The sequence below is a fragment of the Phodopus roborovskii genome, unplaced genomic scaffold (genome assembly GCF_943737965.1).
Source record: "Phodopus roborovskii unplaced genomic scaffold, PHOROB, whole genome shotgun sequence".
Classification (NCBI taxonomy): Eukaryota; Metazoa; Chordata; class Mammalia; order Rodentia; family Cricetidae; genus Phodopus; species Phodopus roborovskii.
This window is the reverse complement of record NW_026125391.1, coordinates 13143220-13164281: the sequence shown is the minus strand read 5'-3', so window position 1 is coordinate 13164281 and position 21062 is coordinate 13143220. Positions and strand designations below refer to the sequence as shown.

At 37.7% G+C, this 21062-nt stretch overlaps 1 protein-coding gene across 1 annotated transcript in view; it reads right to left on the bottom strand.

Moving 5' to 3' along the window:
• Positions 1–21062, bottom strand: part of Hdac9 (histone deacetylase 9) — a 757858-nt gene that overhangs the window by 342834 nt on the left and 393962 nt on the right. Inside the window, exons 7-8 of the mRNA XM_051175100.1 lie at positions 6621–6752; positions 1429–1544 (exon numbers count right to left, since the gene is read on the bottom strand). Coding sequence (XP_051031057.1) covers positions 1429–1544; positions 6621–6752 — 248 coding nt within the window. The remainder of the gene's footprint in view (positions 1–1428; positions 1545–6620; positions 6753–21062) is intronic.

The following is a 21062-nucleotide window of genomic DNA, read 5'->3' as shown; positions in this document are numbered from 1 at the left end:
TGCCTGGGGCTCTGCTCATATGAGCTTCTAAAGTCAGAGAGCAGTTCGAGGCTGAGATTTCAGCTGTAGTCATGTTACACTTTTCAGGCAGAGGCTCTGCCACTGTGGGGGTGAAGTGAGCTTTGCCATGAACTCTTGGGATGCCAGCAAGGAGCTGTCAGTGTTTGTGCTTAGCATGTGCTGCTCACCCAGCACTGAGCCTTCTCTTTTCTCTTGGGCTTTTGGAGTTTAGGGGAAGCCAAAGGTCGATGTGAAAACTATGAGGCCTTTAAATAAAAGTGACTCCCTGGGTTTATCAGAGACAACCTCCAATTCCACATTTTAATTTTTGCCTGATTTTATACAGTCTAGCAGTATATGTGTGTGCATATGTTTTTGGGCTTGCATGCGAAATGTATGAAATTACAGATTAGAGGAACTCTTGACTGGAGCTGTGAGGGCATTGGGTTCTTTTAGGAGACAGTACAGTGATTCTCCTACAGGTAGAAGGGTTTTGGTACAGTGTGGATAACCCAATGGCCAGAACACTGCAGATACAACCCAATGAATGACAGATTTGGTCACTGTCTCTTAGTCTCAAAGTACCAACACTCTGTAAAACACAGAGCAAGAGGCAAGTAACAGCTGCATGGGAAAGAATCATAGCAACTCTTCCTGCACAGAGGATGCAAAGGAGGAGGCAGCATGAGGCATAGATGAAAAAAATTAGGCCTTCAGCCTATGGTCAGTCTGTTCAAAAATAGTTCCATTAACATGGCTATTTAGGCTGCTACCTCAGCACAGCCTAATACAGAAAGCACACCAACTCTTGCCAACAGTCACTTTCTTCTCAGTATTGTGTCACTGATAATATTTTAAACTAAACTTCCGTACTAAGTAAGTCTCAGGAACGGAGTTCCCATTTTTATTCATCTTTATATGCATACCACCAGGGAAACAGCTAAATAAATGTTTGCTCGGCAAAGCTCTCGTTCCACCAACCATAACACAGCCATCAGTTATTTTCTGTTATACTTCATGTCAAATGATAAAAACCTACCTTGTTAGCAGCTAGTGTGAGAGCCTCACATGGGTTTACTTTACTTATTTAGGGTGTGCTACCCTTAGATAAACCAGTACCTAGGCAGGACTACACATCTGTACACCATTGGGCAGTACAGAGTGAACACAGCTGACAAGGTAGTAATGTTGCCTTGCATTTCAGCATTTTCCCACCATGGATGGTCATGGAAACATCTCTAAATGTAATCAAGTTTATAATGCTGTAATCAATACAAAACTGTGAAAAGACAGCTAACCTTTGTTCACAACAGGAAATATTTGGGTTCTTATTATAAATCTACACTGTCTGAAAGCAAAGAGGCCTAGCCTCAAGTAACACTCTATATCACAGAACCAGTTTCCAGAAGTGGATGAAGAGCGCCTTACCTCAGGATGAGGCGTGGAAGGTAAACCTGAAGCCTCATTTTCGGTAACATTTCCAGTGGGACCATTGTTTGGTGAACTGGGACCGGACCCTGGAGAGCTGCTACTGACTGAAGATTCTGAAAAACATCGTGGAATAGACAAGCCTTGATGAACAACATAAAAGATGGTAATATGTAGTACCAGGTGTAATACGTATTACTAGGCATGATGACAAGCAGTACACAAAAGAATGGAGAAAATGTTTGGAATGTTTCTAAAGTTGTCAATTTCTTCCTCTCTTTGTTTTCAACTGTCAAAAGTACCATATGTTACTCACAGTTTCTATTAAAGATACAAAGCTATTAAAGGTCACAGAACCCATTAATGAAAAGAAGAAAGTCATATGTTTTTGCTTTCTCTCATAGTATCATAAAAGTATACACTGATAGAGATATTAAATTTGCATATGGGGTCAAAGAAAGCTGTCAAAACACCAGAAAAATCCAGGGCATGTGGTCTTGATGCAAGTGGTCTTGATGCAAGTTGTCTTTATTTCATGCACTACGAGTATATCTTATTATAGTACATGCTAGTCAGATTGTTTAAAGAAAAATATATCGAAACTAAAAGTATCCACATCCTGCTGATGGCCTTGCAAAATGTCAGTTGACTTGAATTTTACCCCACTGAACTTCTGGAAGAAGAAAAGTTGCCCAATTTAGTGGTATAAATATTTAAATACCAATTAACAAGAAATTCCTTGAGGCAAAATTTGAAAACAATGTAGAATATTTGATAATCTTCAGATTAAAAACTTACATGTATTTAACTTGTAAAGAAACTAATGTATTTTTAAAAACATCCAATTAAAAACTGAAAATTCCAATTCCTAGAACTATAACTGCAGAAGTCACTGTACTGAACATTGGGAAATCGTGCATTGATTAGTTAGTCCCTCCCACCCTCTGCAGTCACTTTGAGTGTTTTCTAAGTGCCTCTTCTACATCGTGTTAGCCCTCTTCTGTTCAATGGCACTGCCTCAAGTCTTCAGAGACTGAGAGATGGGACCTCATTCCCACCTACATTTTTTCTTTCTATGCCTTGACTATGCTCCCTTGCCCAATTTCTTCTGAAGCTTTTCAAAACCATGTCATTTCATTCCTCTCCCCTTTCCAGTGACAGCACAATTATTCTTACCCACAATTGTATCCTAGCTATGGTTTTCAGATTTTGTTCCATCAGTTCCTAAATATCCACACACTTCTAGACTGAGATTGCTCCACTCATCAGATTTGTCTCTCTCATCTGATGGAATGGTAATAAGAGCTGTCCTCTCAAGGCCAACTCATTTTCTCCTGCCATGGTTTTCCCGCTTTCAACAGCAAGCTTTCTTTCAAATACCACTAAAGTTTCATGCATCTGGGAAAACAACCCCAGACTCTCAGCCCCTCTTCTGTGATCATTATTTCATCTCTTTCTCCCATCAATTTCTGCTTACAGACCTTGGTACCTCCTCTGTCTTTTTGCTTTGATGTTCTATATGATCTTTGGGCTCACTACTTTCATGTACATAGTATTTCTTGTGTAACTCTCAAAACTTTAAGTCTGACTTCTTTTGGAACATTGGATTTTTTAGTGTGTGTGTGTGTGTGTGTGTGTGTGAGAGAGAGAGAGAGAGAGAGAGAGAGAGAGAGAGAGAGAGAGAGAGAGAGAGAGAGAGAGAGAGAGATATGTGTGTGTCCTTGGAGAGGGGAGAGACAAGGAGAAAGTGTCAGGTACCCTTTCCAAAGCTCCAAAGCTGGTGTTACAGGCAATTGTGAGCTGTTCCAAATGGGTGTTAGAAAACAAACACAGGTCCTCTAGATGTGCAGCAAGTCCTGTTATGCCCTGCTGTATCTCTCCAGGGCAGAATTTTAGGTATGTTTATTCCCCAAATACATGTGTATAGATTATACCATATTATAATATGAGGTGTTTCCTGCTGCGTCTTTATTTTACCCCCATCCCTATTCTCTCTTTCACCTGAGCCACTAGGCCTTTCATTTCCCTTTTCATCATATCTGATCATGTCTTACTATTGCCATTCCAGTTTAATTTATGTTACCTTCTCTTAAATTATGCCAGAAACTCTGACTGTTGAGAGTCACTAGAGAATCTCTGAAGATTCTCTTTAAAATTCTTCCCAGAAGAATCCAATAGAATGTTTTTTTCTGTTTATTCCTACTCTTGCCCTTTCTGCTGTCAGTCAAGCTACATCACTCTCCATACAAACAGATGCATTCCCAAACTATGCTTTTAACACTGCTTTTCTTCTGCTCACTTCACTGACTCATTCACTAATCCCACCTGGAAATTTAGTTGTATACCATTTGTCCCCCACTGATCAGTAGCCCACAAATACCAAATAGTATTTTCTTGACCTCCATCAAAATAACTTTTAACATCCAAGTCAATTCTACATACTGCTTCACTCTGAACTACAGGGCGATTAGAAGAATGGGGAATTAGTGATTGAATTCTGGTCCTGACATTGGCTGTCTATGTCATTTGAACAAATTATTGTTACTACAAAATGTTCTGTCCCATGTGCTCGCAGACTTTCTGTCCATACATTTCAATCACATTTTGATTAATCTGGTTTTCTCAACATTGCCTTTTATAATGTATCTTTTCTCTCTCTTTTTTATATATTTATACTTTGGAACAGGGCCACACTGTCCAGCCCAGGCTGACCCAAATGCCTGAGCAACCCCTCCACCCCAGCTTCCCTAGTGCTTGCATTATAGACATTCATTACCACAGCCACATCGCTTTTTGTTTGTTTGCTTTTTGTTTTGTTTTGTTTTGTTTTTTGAGACAAGGTTTTGCTATAGCTTTGGAGCCTGTCCATGAACTCACTCTATAGACCAAGCTTGTCTCGAACTCACAGAGATCTGCCTGTCTCTGCCTCCAGCGTGCTGGAATTAAAGATGTGCACCACCATTGCCCAGCTAGTTACAGCACTTTTTTAGGTGATTTTATTTTTATTTTGTAAATGCACTTAAAAAAATTGTTATAGGTGCTTCTTTTCCTGAATTACATTTTCAGAATGGGCGTTATTTCTCACTAGTATTTCATTTCTATATTTTTAAAAACACTATATTCTTTAACATTCTTCTGTCTTTACCATATAAAAGTATCTTATTTTATGTGATATTAAAATACAAGTGTTTTGGTATATAGAAACCTCTGTGTTTGCAGCATTTCGACTACTCTAACAGGACCCCCAACAAACTGGTTAAGAACTGAGAGCAAGTGGTGAGTGCTTTTGTGGATAAACTGGGGAAACCTAGGAGAAGGAATGACTGTGGGACTGCACTTGAAGTATAATAAATGCCTAGTGAAACAGGAATAATAGAGAAGGGAGAGGGGAGGCCACAGCAGGCACCGGGCTGAGTCACCTCATACAATTTTAAAAGAAGACAAGGCTCTGGAGGAAGAGAGGCAGAAAATACTTGAATTTGAAAATGTGTGAAATGGCTACTTGCTCTTACATATTAACTATTAAGAGAAGAAAGAGGAAGAAATAGAGCAGATGCTTCAACCTGTAAAGGGGAAAAGAGAATAGGGTAAAGAAGAGAGTAGTAGAAGTGACAGTTTAATTGCTACGGCCCTGTGGGAGCCTCCAACTAGGCACTAGAAACATTTACTGTCAAGATGCACAGGGCATCCAAATTAGAAGCCCACTGAGAAATGGGAAGGGAGTACTGGGGTTCAGATCCGCCGCGTACTTTTGGACTCGGAAGAAAATATTAGTTTAAAATTAAAAAGTAACAAACAAAATGGTTACCCCAGTATTTGCCAGTACCAGCTCACAGGCTGGAAGTATATAAAAGTAGCAATCACACAAGGTAGGCATGTTTCACCCTATTTCCTGAGATGAAAAAGGATGAATTTTTATCCCATGAAATTAAGGAAAAAAATTTCAAACTTAGAATTTAATGAGCACTCATTTATTCTTAGTATCTATATTTCTTCAAGTTTTTCATCCCCCAAGGAAAAAGTTTTCAAAATCTAATCACTAATATTGTTTTTGCATAACACCACCAATCTTTTCTTTTGTGAGTAGAGAGGAGGCTGGAGTGTTTTTCACAAAGTGAAATAAACTGTCAAGTTTTTAGCTGCACTGGTATTTGTACCAAAGTTATTTCTCCTCTTTCAGACTCCTTCTTTCCTCTCAAAACTTGCTCTGGCTAAAGGAAAGACAGGGTACCTATTATTCTAAAACATGTTAAGGGTGTGATCCGACCTGAGAGCACCAACACCAACTGAGTACACTGGCATAGTCAAACAGTTCCTTAGGGAAGAGAACAGAGTTCCCTCTTTCCCCTGTACACGGAGGAAATGTCCAGGCACAAAGCATTGCTCTGGGTATCCAGTAAATGGTAGCCGGTCTTATTCTGTGTAGCCCTTCAGGTTGCTGTACCCTTAGGAAGCAGTAGCCAGCATTATTGTGGCTAGCCCTTTAGGTTCTTGTATCCTTAGGTAATTCTCTAATTTCAAAACAGGTACAAATTGGGTGAGGGAGTTTGTAAGACATCAGGTTGAATTTCTTAACCTGTTCACCCCACTTCTAAGCAGGCAGTTAAAAAAATATGAACGCTTCCATTTGAGACTTGTGAAAATGACAGTCTTTTCCCCTTCATAAAAAGCAGTATTTCCCCTCCTGCCATGAGTCCCAGGTCACTAGTAAACACATAAAGTCATTTATGAGTTCTGTAAATTTGTTGAAAAGTCAACGTTTTGGTGTTCCACATAGTTTAATTTTCCCAGATGTATTTCCTACATTCAGGTCTGAGTAGTGGGGAGGGACATGCTCTTCTTGAACCTCCCTTTGTTCATTTCTGATCAGATTTCATTAAAAGTTATAGCCTACTGCTTGGCATTTCCCAAATGTACTGCCCCTTTCTAAAAATGAGTAGGGCAAGGACTGGTGTTGCATAGCTGTGCCTTGATTGACAGGTAGGTGCACCCCCGTTTCATTTCCTGCATTATGCAGCTGGTGAATACGCAGCAAGGTCTACTGAACTATTTGTGAGTTCACAAAGAAATCTGTCTTTCAAAGAATAGTTTTGAGTCAGTTTTAGTAATGAGCAGGCATGTTCATTCTAGGTTTAAAATAAAACTGCCATGACCAGCAAGTGCTAGTGTGTGACTACCCAATCCTCAGTTACCTGCCACCTCAAACACTCGCTTCTTGAGTGAAGTGACAACATGTCCATCCTTCCGCCTGAGTAAGGGGCTGCTTCTCCTCTCTGTCACCTTTTGTTTTAACCTGGACCGCACCTTCAAGTTGGGCTCTGAGGCTGGGGATTGAGACAAAGAAAACAGATAGAAATTACAAAAATAAAGAGCCAGTCGCTCCCACGTCTAAACTTGAAAATATAGTAAATAAATAAATAAATGCCAAAGACTGTCTTTCTTCCCCTGGTCCGTTCTTCTCAAATTAAAAATCCAACCATGTCAATAAGGTGCTGATTCTAAAGCAATCAGACAGACAAATATAGTAATCGTTTTTTAAAATGAGTTTTTGTAGTTCCTAACATGAATGTGAAATGGGAGCAAAAATAACTTTTCTATTTAACTTCTATCCAGCACTGCCGTAATTGTTAATGGGAGGTTTAATCACTGATTACGGGTATGTCTGAGTAAGATTTATTATACTTCACTGGCTGGCCTCCTAATTCTCTCAAGACTGAAACTGAATAAGCGCTAAAACAGAAATTGAATGTGAGGTTGGAGACTATGACCTGACCCCTGGTAATAAGAAGACACCTCCGCAGAGCATAATTTATGTCTAATTCTGACTCCTGAAATATTTCATTGTCAGTATTTTCTAACTTCAAACTCTGCGAAAACATTCTCAACACAATAGCACAACATGGACTAGTGTTACTGTGAGTGACCCTGCCTATGTCCCCAGTTCTCAGGGAGGAAAAAGGAAGCTGATCAGGCTGGAATGAAAGTCTAGAGTTAGGGTATATGTTTGAAGACACACACTCACATTACCCATATGTATGTTACTACTTCTTTTGGCTACATTATTCTATACGGTTGCCGTTTACTGTAGTGATGCTAGAAGAATGGAAGCACTGGGTTCTATCTTTGTGCAGTTGCCGTCCATTATCTATGATGGTGGTAGTGGTTGTGGTGGTGTGATCATAAGGCTGTTTCTGATGATAACTAGCATTATATGTCACTTTCTATGTTGCAATACTATCCTGTTTTATCAGCACTAACTTGCTTATACATAAAACATGCATATAACATTATGCATATGATATGCATAATGTTATAGTGTTGACGAGGGAGTTAAACTATAGAAAGTGGGTAACTTATCCAACCTTACGGAGGTAATGGGATGATGCCTGCGTTCAAGCACCTTGCTCTATCGTAACCATGTTACATACTCTTCTTTAGAGTAGAATGTTATAAAAATCAGAAGATAGCTTTTGTAAAGTGTCACACTAGACATAATCTTCCTGAAGTTTCTGATCAATGAAAATCTTAAAAAAAAATATAGCAGAACTGTCCATACTTCTTTGTTCTCTTCCCCACAATTGTGAACTTAAACCCCAAACCCTTTCATTTCTTAGATATAGAAATAAAGCAAGATCTTTCATGTTGTGTTGTGTATTTGATACTGTGTTTGAAAATGCTGACATTATAGAAAGGAGGGACTTTGAGTCCCCAATAGTTACTCTCCTGGCACACTTTCTGTTTTTGTCTCTGACCTATGCAGAAAAATACTGAGTTTTTTTTTTTTTTTTTTTTCAGGCTGAAATCTATTCACAGCTTTTGCTGAAACCTAATGGACTAAACTCTGGCTGTCAAGAGGGAACAAAAGTACTGGCTTGCCCCTCCATGAGGAAACATGTAGGCCCAAATATCAGTAGTTTAAGAAACCCCAAGGGGGACAATCATAAGTGGTAGCTGCCAGGAACTGTACCACTGTGGGATGAGTAAAGGAGACAGTAAGGACTGTGGGAGGTGACCAAAGAGGATGTGGAAAGTTGGGAAAGGAAAAGTGAACAAAAGTTGAGGAATGCTATAGGAAGGCTTAATGATTAATTTAACCTTGGAAATTGTTTCTTACATGTTTTAGTGCTACCAATATTTCTATCTAAGTTTTTTATTGACAGGTTATAACTATGAGTATTTATAGGGTAGAGTATGGTGATTTTGAACTTTTATATATTGTTTATGGATTAATTCAGAAAATCAGTTATTCCTCATCTCAAGCACATGGTTTCTTTGGGATGAGAACATTCTAAATGCTCTCTGCCAGCTATTCTGAATTATACAACACAACACTATTAATTATAATCACTCTTTATGTAGTGGAACATCCTATTCCTCCCACCATCCTGTGAGTTTGTTTCCATTGTCCTATCCTCCTGTGTCCTCTAGAGCCTCTGGTAACAAGGATTCCACTGACTGTTCTAACTAGGCTAGCTACTTTAGATTTCACAAAGGAGTAATTATGCAAATACCACTGATATCTATAAAGAAAGCAATCCTAGCCAACTGCTTTTGGTTGGAGGAGATGTATAGAAAGACATAATTATCAAGTTTCATATATTTATACACATACATATATGTATACACACATATACTGTATATAATACCATATAGTATATGTGTGTATACATATATGTATGTGTATATATATGTATATATATATGTATATGTATGTATATATATATATATATGTAAATCTAGAAAAAAAACTGATCTTAAAAAAAGTAGAAATCATGGATACACTAGAAACTGCAACATATACTTATTTGAAACTTATTTTTGAAAAATCTGTAATGCAATCTTCATGAGGAAAGCTCTGTTCAATGGTCCTAGCAAAAGCTTCCACCTGAATTTCAGTAATTTTAAGTCACCAGAGAGAGCTCAGTCAGCTCTCAGGCAAGTCTTTGCAGAACTTTACACAAGAGGGTTAATGAGGAGCTACTTTCTCCTCAGAGTTACTTTCACTTTCAATGTGCTGAGCTCCCTAAAGCCTGAAGATGTCCATGGTACTCATTTGCTAAGCCCCAGAGGTCAGAGGAGAAAACTAATTTTGGAGGAGATCTTCTATATGAATGTATCTCATGGCTGGTTGTACTTACTGCCTTTTCACCTTTACTCCACATCTATCCTCTACATCTCAATGAAAAACCAGAAGAAGATAGCAACACTGAATACTGTAGAGATGCACTTTGCTCAGTAATATTTGAGTTGTTGCAATATTTGATTATCCATTTGGTTGTTACAGAAAAATTCTTAACTGTAATTGATGGTTGTTGTCATAATAGTATATTGCCTGTATTTTTACCTCTTGTAATGGACTTTATGTGCCAGATTTTAATATCCTGAGTCTGCCCAAGTGCACAAGTCTTTTAAAACGAAACAGTTTATTTGCACAAAACTTTTAAGTTTTGAGAGATCTTTAATGCCCTTGAAGTGGTATTTGTGGGTGTGAAACAAATGGTGAGAATCTGAATTGGTCCCTCTTTTTATAGTATTGAAATTAAGTCTACTTGACGTATCAAATCATGCTCATGTCCTAATTTTATAGACTTGTATCTATCAATAAACATTGTGAAACTTGGGGAAAAAACGAAAAAAAAAAAAATGAGAATCAGGCCTAATCTCCGAAGGTAAAAACCGTGCATCAAAAATTATGTTCCAGGTCCTGAGCTGGAAAGAAAGAGCATGAGCAGAATGGGTCCTAGGACTTTCTTCTTATCTCACTTCAAAGTGACAAGGCATAGGCTAACAAATTAGAAATTGTAGGCATAGCTACCAGGCTCAGGCTTGGCAACACCAGGAAACTAGTGTGTGTCACAGGGTATTTAAGGAAGACTCGGGGAAAAATCATGATTTGCAAGAGTACATCTGCATTTAACCCCACAGAAAATCTTTGGATGTATGTAGGCCTCTGACACAAGTGGACTCAAACTCCAGTGATAACACTCTCATGCTTTCATGAGCTAACTGTAATTGCAAGATATAGATTAACTCAGCAAATTATTTACTCATTTGGGAATGAGCACTAACAATATTGTTCATCACACATGTTGGCAAAGGACTGAGAAGTGTTTCTCTCTGGATTCCTCATGTGATCCTTATAAGAGTGACAAAATTATACTGAAATAAAACACAACCAATGAAGTGAAATTATAAGATTGACGCGTGCCAATAACTGGCAGACTCCTGAGATTAATGCAGGATGTAAAATCAATCAAACAATAAATAAATAAAGGAAACAAAAGCAACTATCCATTTCTAGACTTTCACTATTATTAAAATACTTTTATTACTAACTGATACATATTTTCTTTGCATTTTTTGCAAAGTATAAATTCTATTTATTTATTCCTGAAATATATCACTACCCATTGAGAATTATTACCTATTGTGTGCTTTTTTTTAAATCTTGGTTGACTTTTAAGAAATTAAAATATTATTTTATTTTGTATATATAGGTGTTTTGCCATCATGTTTATCTGTGCACCCCCATGAATGTCTGGCCAAGAGAGGTCAGAAGAGGGAACCCGACCTTTTGAACTAGAGTTTCAGATAATTGTGAATCACATGTGGTTCTCTGGAAGAGAAGACAGCATTTTTAACCGGTGAGCCATCTCTCCAACCCTCAATTAATATTTAATCCTAGGTTATGAATGTTCTTTACACTAATAATTTTGACATAAATATTCAATCTTACATACGTATCATAGGATGCAGAATATCTCCATTAGGAATGATCATAAGAAAAAAGGAGTTATTGAGTAAAAATAAATTACTTATGTGAATATTTTAAACAAATGATTTCAAAATATTAATTGTCATGATAGTTAACCAAGGATAAGCACTAGATCACTAAATATTTCTAATATGCTAATGCGTCTTTGTTTGGGAAATCCAAGGAGTTAGTGCACTTGCCATGAATGTTTAGCTGTCTGATCACAGGTGAAGCTCAGTCCTCTAGTACCAACTTCAGATCCTTTCTGTGGCACAATGCATTCTTCCTGATTCTCTGGGCATCTGTCAACCTAGGCACATTCTTTCTCCCCATTCTGGGTTTTTCTGATATTTCCTACTGATAGGCTATCTTAAGAACTTATGTGTTTAGCACTCTGTCCTGTGTGGAGATTATGTTTCCTGGGATAGTTCCTGCCCAAGTCATTCTTCTGACTTATGTTGTATATGTCTCAGTAATATATACCACAATTATTAAAAACACTGGAGAAGCATAGCATATTCTCTAACTTAGCTAATCAAAGACATCAGATCAGCAAGCATGGTGGTACACTTTTTTAATCCTAGTACTTGACAGACAGGAAGGTGGATCAAAGGCTTGAGAACAGCCTAAAGCTACAGACAAAGATTCTGACTGGTAATGCAAGTTACTCTCGTTAAAAATTCCATTGGGTGATGGTGGCATAACACTTAGGTGGAAGAGGTAGATGGATCTTTAAATTCAAGGTCAGCATGGCCTATAGAGTGAGCTCCAGGAAAACCAGAGATATACAAACCTTGTCTTGAAAAACCAAACAAAAAGTTGCATAATTAGACAAGCATTATGAATCTATGAAAGTGGTATTCAGTATTAAATAGTAAGAGCATTACAACTAGCAACCCTCTTGGCTGGGATAATATGAATCTCTAACGTTATGAGTCAGATTTTCTGCATTATGATATTATTTCTAATTATAGTCATTGAAAATATGAAACTCATGTATAAATGTCTTTCAAAATCATTTGTGTGAAGTCTGACATCTAATAAGTGGCCACATTGATGGTAATAAGTGAGTGTCATTTCCTATAGAATTCCTCTTTGATAAATTCCATAGAACATGTCTTTCTGCTCTCTTATTGCAAATATACTAACAATGCCTGCTTTGTAGCAGAGAATTATTCCTTTTCTAAATCTGTTGGAAAACCTTACTAACACAATTCATGATGAATTGTCTTAGAGTATTCATTTTATAATATTTATTATTTTCTTGTGGTTATGCAATTTTAGATGTTTAAAAATGGACCAATTAACATACTCTGATAATAAATTTTTGTGTGTTTGCATGTAAAGAATTACAAAAATGAGAATTAATTTATGCATTGTGTGCAAATAATAATTTATTATGTGTCTTGTCCCGGAAACTTACATATTCTTTGACAAATGCCAATTTACTTTGCTATTTACTTAAAAATCTGACATAGGCAGATGTTCATGTATTTGCCTACAACTTAGAGTACTCATAATGAGCTGCAAGATGTAAATGCTGCAGTGATATTTGCTATTCTGTGTTATTTAAGGAACAACAATAAGGAAGATAGTCTACACATTCAGTAGGGAGGCAGTTGGATAAATCTGAGTGAATTAAGGATAAAGATGAATTTAAGTTTGCTAGGAGATTCTCTTGATTTAAAGTGGACCCACTGCTATCACACAGTTTTTTTTTTCTCTATAACTATAAAAGAGAACCCCACACATCAGATGACAAAGCTTGAGAAAAAGACTTGTCACTTTGGCTTTGAAAGTAAGGTCTACATTAGAAACTACAGGCAGTATTCAGAAGCCGGAAAATGCAGGAAAAGATGTCCATTGGAGACCCCGTACAAGAATACCAGTCTTGTTGACATGATATTAGCCCAGGGATACTCATCTGGCTCTGGCGTCCAGACAATAAATGTGCTCTCTTAATACTTAAGTTGATGGTAGTCTGCTATAGAAGCCATTCAGAACCAACCATGCCGAGTGAGCATCCAAAGACAGCCACTGTTTTAGAAGTCTGGTGACTAGAATACTGGCTCTGAGTTGGTCTGGTTTTACTGTGCTGTGTATTTGTCTTATTTTTAAGTAATAAAGTAGGATGATAAGGGACTTATTAGTGGCATACCCAATGCTTAGCAAAATGATAACAATTTACATGTAGTTACTACTTACCATTTTATAATATTTAACTTTCTACAATGAGCAAATGTTTTATTAATATGTTTTTTAAATCCACAAAATAATACAAAAAGGACAAAAAATAATAGAGTATTTTTTCTTTTGAATCATTCTGTGAGAGTTCTTTAGGTTATGAACTAAGAATAATTTATTTTAACTTTAAAATACTAGTAATAATTTTAAAATAAATAATCATGACAAGCAAACAACATCCAAAACTAGAGTAGAAATATTTTTATATTTTCTTCTTAAAGGTTCCATCCAAAATTTTAAATTATTAAGCCACATACTCTATCACAATGCCTATTTTCCCTTTCTGGTTCAATGCAAATAAAAAAGGAAGGAGAATCAGCTTAAACCTCTAATTAGTCTTCCATTGTAGTAAATTAGAATTGTTTTTGCTCTTATGTAAGATCTGTCTGGTGTGTGACATGATTTCAGTCTCTTACAATTTAATCATCTCAATATAATACAACCTTTGTCTGGTAAACCTATTTAACAGGCATATCATGTCCCAGATAACCCAATAAGACACCAAGGAAAACCACTGAACTGCCATCTTTTTTACTTCTGGAGAGAATCTTTTCCAATCTCAGCATGTTTTGCCTTACTACAATGAAGGCCAACAGGGAGGTGCCATGCCCCTCCACAGGAGTTTCCCATGAGAAACTGAGCAGGAAAGTGGAAGCCTGCTCTATCACCCAGCAAACACTCCATAATAGTAATGTGGCTTTAACCAGAACGTATTATTTGGCAGCTGAAACTTTTAATTACAGATGTGGCTTGAACAGATTTTTGCCGAGTATACGTACTGCAGGGGCTCAAAGAACAATGTTTTTCTAACAGTTCTATTTTGGGTGGTTTAAATGCTGTGCTTTCATTAGGGGTAGAGAAAAAGGAATGTCACTAAGATCCTATTTTGTTGGCTTTAATGAGGCTCACCATTTCTTCATGAGTAATAAATAGCAGACAAGAAGTATGACGTACTCCATCACATGCTTACTGAGCATTTGCTCTGTGCAAAGCTTATCCTGGGGTGAGGACAGTGATCAGTTCTTAAAGGAAAAAAATCAGGTGGAAGAAAACTATCCACTGTATAGAGGAGACAGAGGAGATGGGGTCAAGGCAAGTCCAATGATCAAGCTTATATAGTTTAAGGGATAGCAGAATAAAAGAATACATCAGAAATTTGAAATTTTGGGGGCAAAGAGGGGACAGTCAGCTTCAAAACTGTTAAGGCCAAATGTCTGCAGAGCAACTTGGAATGAACAACCGAGGTCCACAATGGGCATAAGGTTTTAAAATGTCACAATAGCTTAGTAATGAATACTGGCTAACAATCATGAGACCTTGAGTTCAAACACAGCACAGAAAAAAAAAAACTGTAAAATTGTCAGTGATATCTAGAGTTGTGGATGCAGAACCCAGATTATGACTTAAAGCAAAAGAAGTTAAGACCATTTCATTCAGTCTTCAATGTTAGTAAACATATAAGTTAACCATTATCAGAAACACAAATTGGTAGGAAAAGATAGAACTAGAAGCAAATGGTGAGGGAGACTCAGAGAACACCCTAGAACATGTGGTAGAGGGTGTGTAAGAGTCAGAGATTGGGGTCTACTCTCTGCTGGCAATCAGTGTTTTATGACTTCATAGCACTGTGGTTAGCTGTTTAAGATAAGCACAAGATAAAGCCAGTCAACATTCCAGCATGAATGAGGGAGGGACATGGGGTCCCACTGCAGCCACAGAGGAACTGGCAGTTGGTGACATGAGAGTAGGGAGAGTTCTTTGGCTTTTGTTGTTGTTCTTCAGTGTGGCTTCTGGTAACTTGTCCACACTCTAGAAGATGGCCCTACATTCATGGACATGGGTAGCAATAACTAGACTCAACTGGTTTAAGGAGTGACAAAAGACCTGAAGTGAGGAGGGGGTACGTTAGGAGTCAGGAGGAGTTCCAGGAGGGATGTGGGGTGGTTATAATTACAATACACTGTATACATTATGAAATAAAGATTATCAGAAAAATTAAAGAACTGTCAGAAAACAGGGCTGGGCTGTAGGCACTTTGTGTTTCATGGGCTTCTGCTGGAAGGGTTGCATTAGTGCACACAGAGAGAGCAGGTAGACGTATAGCCTGTAACCCAGACTGAGATGGTCAGTGAAGTCAGAGCCTAAGAGATAAAGAAAAAGAAGCCAGAGAATGCTGGGAACAATCGAACAAACACACAACCCAAAAGTGCTGGAAGTGCTGGGAGTCCTTTTCGAATACAGAGCTAGGTATATACTGGTAATACCGTCAACTAGCAAAGGGACTTCTTTGAAATATGCTGAATAAACATTACTTTGAAGGCACTCATGTAGGCAATGGTACAATAACATCCATGTTTGATACCAAAAGCAAGAAGACAAAAGTTTCAGCCCTTATGGAAGGGTTTCAGAGTATTACTAAGTAAAATGTCTTGGAATAAGACTCTGAGCAACCACTCTATGTTCTTAACATAGGCACAGATTGTGGTAGTGCCCAAGTGTGGAATGAAAAGTTTTCTTTCGTTGCCATGGTCTCCTCTCTTATTCAGAAAATAACTTAATAGATCAATTGCTTGAATTAGAGGATAAATTAGTAATGAAATTGTAGAAATAATGAAAAAAAATCTAAAGGACAGATAAAATGGTACTTTAAGTCTCTGACAATCTTCATTTTTGTGAGGAAGTAGAAACCAACGCATGGTCACTAGGTAGAAGGATAGCCTCTGGGCCCTTTGATTGTTTGAATGTATTTGGCTCCCATAAGCTCACAGAGAGTGACACTATTAGGAAGTATGGTCTTGTTGGAGGTTGGAAGACACATGCCTTTCTTCCAGATCTTGAGGCTGCATGAGACACATTTAACCTGGGCCACACCTTCTGCTGGAAGTGTATCATCGTGGGGGTGGGCTTTGAGGTCTTCTTTTGAAAACTTCACTCAGTGTGACACTGAATTCACTCAGTGAACTTCCTGTTGCCTCTGAGTCAAGATGTTAGCCCTCTAGCTCCACACTGGCTTGCAAGCAGCCATGCTCCCTGCCATGATGGATGGAACCTCTGACCTGTAAGTGAGCTCCCTCAAACAAATGTTTTAAGAGTTGCCATTGTCATGGTGTCTCCTCACAGCAATAGTAAACCCTGACCAAGACAGTTTCTAAGCTCTATTCACTCTCACCTCCATTTCCCGTCTAACTATATGTAAAACATATGCAACACCTTACAATGTGCACTCCAATGTAGTCTCTAAAATAAGGTTGATAGATTTTATAACCAGCATATTCTCAACCTGTAACATGGGAAAATATCAAACTCATAAGTTCACTGTGCACACAAATTTCCTGAACTTTGATTTTTTTTTTTTTTTTTAGATTCTCAGGGGTGGGACGGGGAGGGAGGGGGAGGCACTGAAAGAGAAGGGAGAGGCAGGAGGGAGGGAAAAGGAAGGGAGAGGGGGTTGAGACCTAATAACCAATCATCGTGTTTCCAAACATGGCACACCCTCTTCTCTTACTACACTGGGTACTTTCTTGTGACCTCATGTGTCTCACCTTTTAGATATTCTCAGTAGGATCCTCAGATTCTACAACTGACTATAAGTGTTTTGAAGTAAATGTCAGGCTTCTAATGCTACCATGCCAACCTTGCATGTTCAGCACTCTCCTCCTCTTCCTGAATTCTGCAGCACAGGCTTTCATCACTGAATCCTACATTGTATTTTCTTTCCTAATTTGGATCCCAGTTAGTTAGCCTAGTTGTATATACCCTCCCTTATGTCTATTTCTTCCAGGCAGCTTATAAAATCATTATGTGTGTTGCTATTTATACATTCATAAGTCTATCAGTTCCATTAAAGAAATCTAGCAGATTTTGAAAACAGCCTTTTTGTAGAGAGAAAATTCAAAGTGACATTTTATTTTTGTAGTATCTCATATTATGTCACAAATCAACAAATTAGGTTGCATATTTATTCATGATAAACAAATTTGGATAATCCAACTTTAAGTGAAAATGCTTTATTTTTGGAATAGTTTATTTGAAAAAAGTTAAATATTTACATGTAGAAAGAACATATCAATTTTTGACTTTAAATAATTTCCTTTCCATGGAAAAACGTCTTTTTCATTGGCCTTTCAATGATAAGAACAAACTAACATGCTATTTTAAAATATTTTGAACATTATGTATGATTACACTGAAGTTAGTTTGCAAATGGTACATGTTAAATGGCTTTGGCTTTCTACTTTTATGAAAATGGATGCAACATGGCACTTTAATTTTAGCAAAACTTCCCTTCCCAGTGATACTAAGTAGCTGATATTTTTGAAAAAGGTCCAAAGAATGACAGGCTGGAATGTGAAGCAACACTTGCTGTCTTTGAACCTGTGTATCTGTGCCCTAGTAAATAAAGTGAAGCCTGAAATAGGACATTATATCCTGTGACTGGCAAGAGCAATAAGATGTGTGTATGTGACTTATTTTATGGGGTCACTAGCTTATGCAGGCAGCATGCTAAGAAAATTGTCTCATACAAAGACACAAGTGCTATCTACTCATATCACATACATGTATCTGCCCATTAACCTATACTATTCTCCTTAAACTTGATTACTTTAATGTGACTGAATATCACAGTAAAACAACATCAAAATCGGTGTGTTTGATGATCATCTTGACAGCCATATGTGTTCTTTATTCTTCAATCATGGTTTTTATCACAAAAGATGTATCACAAGGGAATATGGTACTTGTTTCACAAGCCATACACATTTACTAAAGAAGAACTTAATATGATTCAATTGCACTTTTAACATTTAAAAGATAAATAAAATATTTGTTCTGTACCAGTTAGAGCTTTGTGTATATTTATGTCATGCATTAACTGGTCATGGAAAAAAAGTTTTTGGAGTAACACAACTTCAGCACATAAAAATAATAGCATCTCTATTCTTGAGAACACAAAATTAAACACAATCTGGCTACTGGAGAAATAACAGTTAGGAGGGGCAGTATTTGTTTGGGAATAACCTAGGTGGCAAGTGATAACCAAGGTGCTGAATTGTGAGGCTTCAACACCCATGGCTGGGAGTGAGGATAGAGGAAGTGTTTTTTGTAAATCATGGTACTTAAGTATTTTGCATTTGAAGATTAAGCAGTCAATGGAGATCTGAAGAAACACACTGAGGAAAATCCCAGTATCGGTATGATAATCATTACAAAATTTTGAATAGGAGTTATCAGGCTCATAATCATCCACTAGAAGGAAGAATGCTGGTTATTCAAGTAAGATAGCCCTGGGAATTTCCTAGAAAACTAAGAAATCAGCTTTGCTTTCCTGTACTTAAGGTGTGAAGAGGTAAGCCTGTGTCCCCTGGGGCTCCTAGGGTGTGAAGTGGTAAACTTGGGGCTCCTAAGGTGTGAAGGGGTAAGCCTAGGGCTCTTATATCTCCATTTCTTTATGTAGACAACATTGTTATGCAAGAAGACCAGTAGAACTCACATATGTCTAATAACTCTTGAATACAATGGATTTATAACATCGTTCAAGATTCTCAACACAGCAAAGATTCAATAAAATGACTAGACTTTTATGTGAGCTGAACTGCTTCTCTCTCTCTCTCTCTCTCTCTCTCTCTCTCTCTCTCTCTCTCTCTGAATATTAGAGAGTCCTGAAAGTCTGATCTGCAATTATTTATGGGGTGACCTAATGTGCAGATGATGTTGCTTAGTGAGCTCTGAGTGTTTGAAGTAACAATCATGTCACAGCTTTGTTTGCCTTGGGCAATACCTGTGCTCTATTAAAGGACCGTTACTAGCCACAAGTGATTAATTAAATTAACTTTAAATAGAAAAAAACTCAGTTCCAAAGAATGCTATCTCAATATCCAGTGTCCAATGACAAATGAATACATTTAGCTAGTACTTACTGAATTCGGATGCAGAACATTTCTGTGACCATTGAAAATTTTGCTGGGCAGTATGGCTCTGTACTTTTCTTAAGGAACCACATTGATGCAGCCTCTTCTTTCCAATAAATTCCCTGTGACTATTACTTGGTTGTGAGATACATTAACATATACACAATAAATCCTAAATATTGAGAATAAAGTGGATGACCCCAACTAAGCAATAGCGGAGAGTCTATCTTAAATGCCCTTCCCCGATAATGAGATTAATGACTACCTTAAATGCCATCATAGAGCCTTCATCCAGTAGCTGATGGAAGCAAAAGCAGAGACCCACAGCTAAACACTGAGCTGAACTCCTGGAGTCCAGTTGTAGACCAAGCTGGACTGGAGAAACTCACAGAAAAAGCTGACCTGAACAAGGGGAGTTCACGACTTCCAGCCTGATAGCTGGAAAACCAGCATAAGACTGACCCAGACTCCTTGAACATGGGCTTCAGTTGGGAGGCCAGGGAAGTCTATGGGGCCTCTGGCAGTGAAACCAGTATTTATCCCTAGTGAAGGAACTTTGGGAGTCCATTCTCTATGGAGGGATACTCCCTCAGCCTGGATACATGGGGGAGGGCCTAGGCCCTGACTGAAATGATGTGATAGACTTTGATGATCCCCCTATGGGAGGCCTCACCATCCCTGAGGAATGGGTGGGGGGTGAGATGTGGGGTTGGTTGGGGGAAAGGAAGGATGGGAAGGAGAGGGAAATGGGATTTTTATGTAAAATAAGACTGTTTTTAATTTAAACAAAAGTTAATTTAAAAAAGAATAAATGACATAAATATTATACTGAAAAACACAAGCATCTTATGTCTTCTCTTAGCCTTGTTTTCAAGTGGTTTAGACCATTGCTTTCACCCAAGAATGCTGGTAACCAGAACATATGAAGGACCTTCTCAGTAAGGAAGGATAGTTCACTAAACCAGACTTCAGCCTCCTGTCAGGGCTCTCCTGCATGCACTCACCATCAAGAACACAAGCTATTCAGTGGCAAGCCACCTGCTACAAAACTCCTTCCTTTATCCTCAAGAATTTGCCCAAGCACTTGTCAGGGAGTGAAGGTGTAACAAGCACACTCATGACATTTTTAAAGACATCAAGTTGGAAAAAAAAAAGATAAAGTTATCTGATATCTTAGAATTAATAGATAACTGCTAGCTCTTACTAAAAGAAATGGTAGTGGCTGCAGACAACACATATAACTTAAGAGCATGGGAGTTTTGGAAAAAGACAAAAAAAAAAAAAAAAAATAGACAAGTAACTAAAGACCAAACCAAAGTACACAAAGTACACAGAAGCTGGGGATCTGCAGAAAGACAAGGACTCCTATGCCTTACTAAGCTGCTGTTACATTAAAACATACATAGGAAGAAGCCACCGGAACACATGGTAATAGTATCATGCCAGATTCTCTGCCATAAGGGATACTTTCATTTCAAAGGAACCAAATAGCTGGATAAAAAAAGGAAAGATAATAGCATCATAAATATTTCATCATTTGTTTCATTTCGTCTTTTGATATATTCGCTAGCTATGTCTAAAGAAAAATAAGTGCATATAGTTGTTTGGAATATTTCCTCAAGATTTCAAGTTCTATAATTGTGAATTTTACAAATTACAATTTTTTAAACCATTCTCCTGACTTTATAACAGATGGCTAAGCACTTTAAAAGTCTTAATTATTATTT